This window comes from Olea europaea, chromosome 12 (assembly GCF_002742605.1).
Source record: "Olea europaea var. sylvestris chromosome 12, O_europaea_v1, whole genome shotgun sequence".
In the NCBI taxonomy this organism is placed as follows: domain Eukaryota; kingdom Viridiplantae; phylum Streptophyta; class Magnoliopsida; order Lamiales; family Oleaceae; genus Olea; species Olea europaea.
The window spans coordinates 23,509,206-23,512,290 of NC_036248.1; the positions used below are offsets into that span (position 1 = coordinate 23,509,206).

Here is a 3,085-nt window from a genome sequence, read left to right on the forward strand (position 1 = left end):
TCTAAAATGCTTATGCTGCATGCAGACTGATTATAGGAAGTTGCAATTGTGAAAATTTGATCGCCAAGAAACTGGTGGGTCATTTGAAGTTGCAAATCGAACCATATCTGACTATTTATCAAACTGGTTGGATTAATAAGTGACAGTCTATTCAAGTGACTCGAATTTGTAAAGTACATCTGTTCATAGGGATCTTTTACAAATTAGAAGTTATTTGTGGTTGTTTTGATGGATGAATGTTATATTCTATTGGGTAGATCACAACAGTTAGATGTGGATGTTAGACATAAACGTGGAGAGAATATCTAGATATTAAGTGGAAGGATAAAAAGATTACGGTGCAACAATAGGGAAGGCACAAAAAAGCTTCTAAAGTGGAAGGGAAAGCTTTCTTGGCTATTACAAATTTAGCCACTAAGTTTTCATTTCATAACGTTTGTATCTCAATGAAAATGCAGGATGGTTGAATTGTTTTAAAGTGGAAGGAAATGATGCTGAACAATCAAAAGAGAAAATCATAAATTAATTGGAAAAGAGAAGAAATAAGATGGATCTATGAAGACGTGCGTAACTTTTCCTCTTTTTGGTCATATGGTAAAGAATCTTTATAGCCCTCTCTCCGACCCGGAAATAAGGCATAGAGTTCGATTATCAGACTTTCATGAACTAGTACAATCAAAAAGCATTTTTCGATTCTCCACATTTTTTTTGAGTGAATTTGTCCAACTTTCAGGTCAAATTTCATTGTTTAGAGGTTAATTTTGTCATTTTTTTTTTCTATTTTCAATCAGTTTAAAGGATTTTTTTTTTTTTTGGAAGCATTTTGTTCTATTTAGATTTGGTTTTAATATTTCAGTTTTATTCAGATTTATCTACCGAAAAAACTAGGATTTCAATTTGATTAGTATTCATTTTAACTCTTTAAATAATTGGTAAGGGTTTGAAAACCTTACTTTCACTTTTGATAAATAATATTTTAGCTTTTCTTGTTATTTTGTAGATTCTAATAATTCTGACGACAATTCGAGCAATACTCATTCGTACTAACAACACTATTTTATTATTATTCAAGTTGCCATTCTGCATCATTAATTAACAGATACTGATTGAATTTTATTGAATATTGTTTAATTGGAATCGAGAATAAAAGGTTTAATGCATCAATAATTCAGTATAAACTAAAACTACTGAATTTAAAGGCCATTTATCTGAAACACTTCAAGAATAAAAACCTAATAACAAAAATCGAACAAGTTACAAAACAATTCTGAAATCTATGATTCTTGCAAACATTCATCAAGAAAGGCTTAATCAACAGCAATAGGCATCTCGAACCGGCAAATAGGACAGTAGTGACTTCTTTTTAGCCAACTTGAAATACAATCACCGTGGAATACATGCCTGCACGGCAAGGTCGAAACAACTGACCCCATTGAGATATCTTCCAAGCATATCGTGCAACTTTCTAACGCAGTGCCATCTTTCTTATATTCCATCTCCTTCTTCTGTAGTGACATGATCGTGTCCATGCTTGTAGGCACCATATCGACGCCATCACTTTCCTCGAACGACTCCTGCAATGTCCTTTCAATCAACCGTATTTCAAGAACCTCCCTTATACCCACTACTATAAACTTCTTCCAGCGCAAGAGTGCGAAGCTAGTCAGAAGACTAGAAAGTCGTTGTTGACGGCTCCGAGGTGTTATATCATAACTTGCGAGTTCCACGTCGACAAATTGTTTCAAATCAGCGAACAATGCAGATGATTCGAGACAAATAGTTTTCGAAGTTTCTTGTTCTTGAGTTTCGGTAACAGATTCCAGGAGTCCCACATTATTATACTTGAGCAAGCGTTTTGTGGTCTGGAAACGGAATTCGACGAGAAGATGATTTGTTGATATGGATGAATGGACAGGCTCTGGAGGGTAATCCATATCTATAAATGTATGGCGTCTATGGTATTCCATATTTCAAGATTTGAAAGAAGAAGACGGTAAACACAAGAGTTCACAGAGCAGCAGAACTTGATAATGAGAGAAACTTTGGTGAGAAAGAAAGAGATAAAATTTGTTGCCTACATGAATAAGTATATATAGAAAATTCTTGGTTGGAGCAAATTCGTTTTCCAGACAGGATTTCGAAATAGTGAAAACCTATAAGGAAACAAAACAGTACCATATAAGGAAACAATTTCGGATAGTGAATAATCTAAAATCAAGTTGCAACGGTTTCTTTTATTTTATATTCTGTAGTCGAGCGGATAATATTTGACTTGAAAAAGGTCTGTCATTGTAGAACAATATTCATGTGAACGCAGCAAGCATAATAGTTACATATATGTTTTAGAAATCGAAGCACTTCGAAAAATCAGAAGAAAATTTTTGAACACTTCGAAAAAATGGTTCTTTTCATATTAAAATTTAAAAATTTTACGGAAACATAAAAGGGAATCTTTAGTAAAAGATCTGGATACTTCGATTAGGAATGACTATTAATTGACGTTAACAGTGGGTTTTAGAATTTTAGCTCATCCACACTCAAGAACATTGTAAATTAGTAGAGGTTCTGAGTAGTATTGTAATCAATGATAGACTAATTTAGTATTAATAGATAAATCGTGCTTTTTTTTTTCTCAAATAATGTTGAGTTAAATGTATTGAGCTGCTTCTCTTATCAGAATTGATCCTTTAAGATGAAACCTCACTATTTTTCCATTGAGGGGAAGGGTAGCATTTTTATCGGTATCATTCTCTTATGTTTGTGCAGAGCACTTTCCACCCAAAAAGCTTACAAAATTTAGCATTGTCATTTAAAATACACTAATGCGCAGTGTACAGAATTTGGGTTACAGAAGTTTTACAGGGCCCCTCACTGTGCAAGGGCCCCACATGTATTAAAATAAAATAAAATTACGTGGGCTCTACATATGTGTGTATTCTGGAAAATGCCTGTAAGATTGGTCTCTGTACATGAAGCACAACTCTTTAAAATAACCGTTTAACCAATTCTTGAACTCTATTCTATTAAATTATTTCTATTTTCGTGTTGCAAGGCCAATGACACGACCAATTGATCGGAATTGAAA

The 3,085-nt window shown here is 33.5% G+C and overlaps 1 protein-coding gene across 1 annotated transcript; it reads right to left on the minus strand.

Moving 5' to 3' along the window:
- Positions 1 to 1,208: 1,208 nt before the first annotated feature.
- LOC111407045 (receptor homology region, transmembrane domain- and RING domain-containing protein 3-like) lies at positions 1,209 to 2,049 on the minus strand. The gene has a single exon (XM_023036384.1). It carries the CDS (start codon positions 1,965 to 1,967, stop codon positions 1,308 to 1,310), a length of 660 nt encoding a protein of 219 aa, XP_022892152.1. The 5' UTR covers positions 1,968 to 2,049; the 3' UTR covers positions 1,209 to 1,307.
- Between the last annotated feature and the right edge of the window lie 1,036 nt (positions 2,050 to 3,085).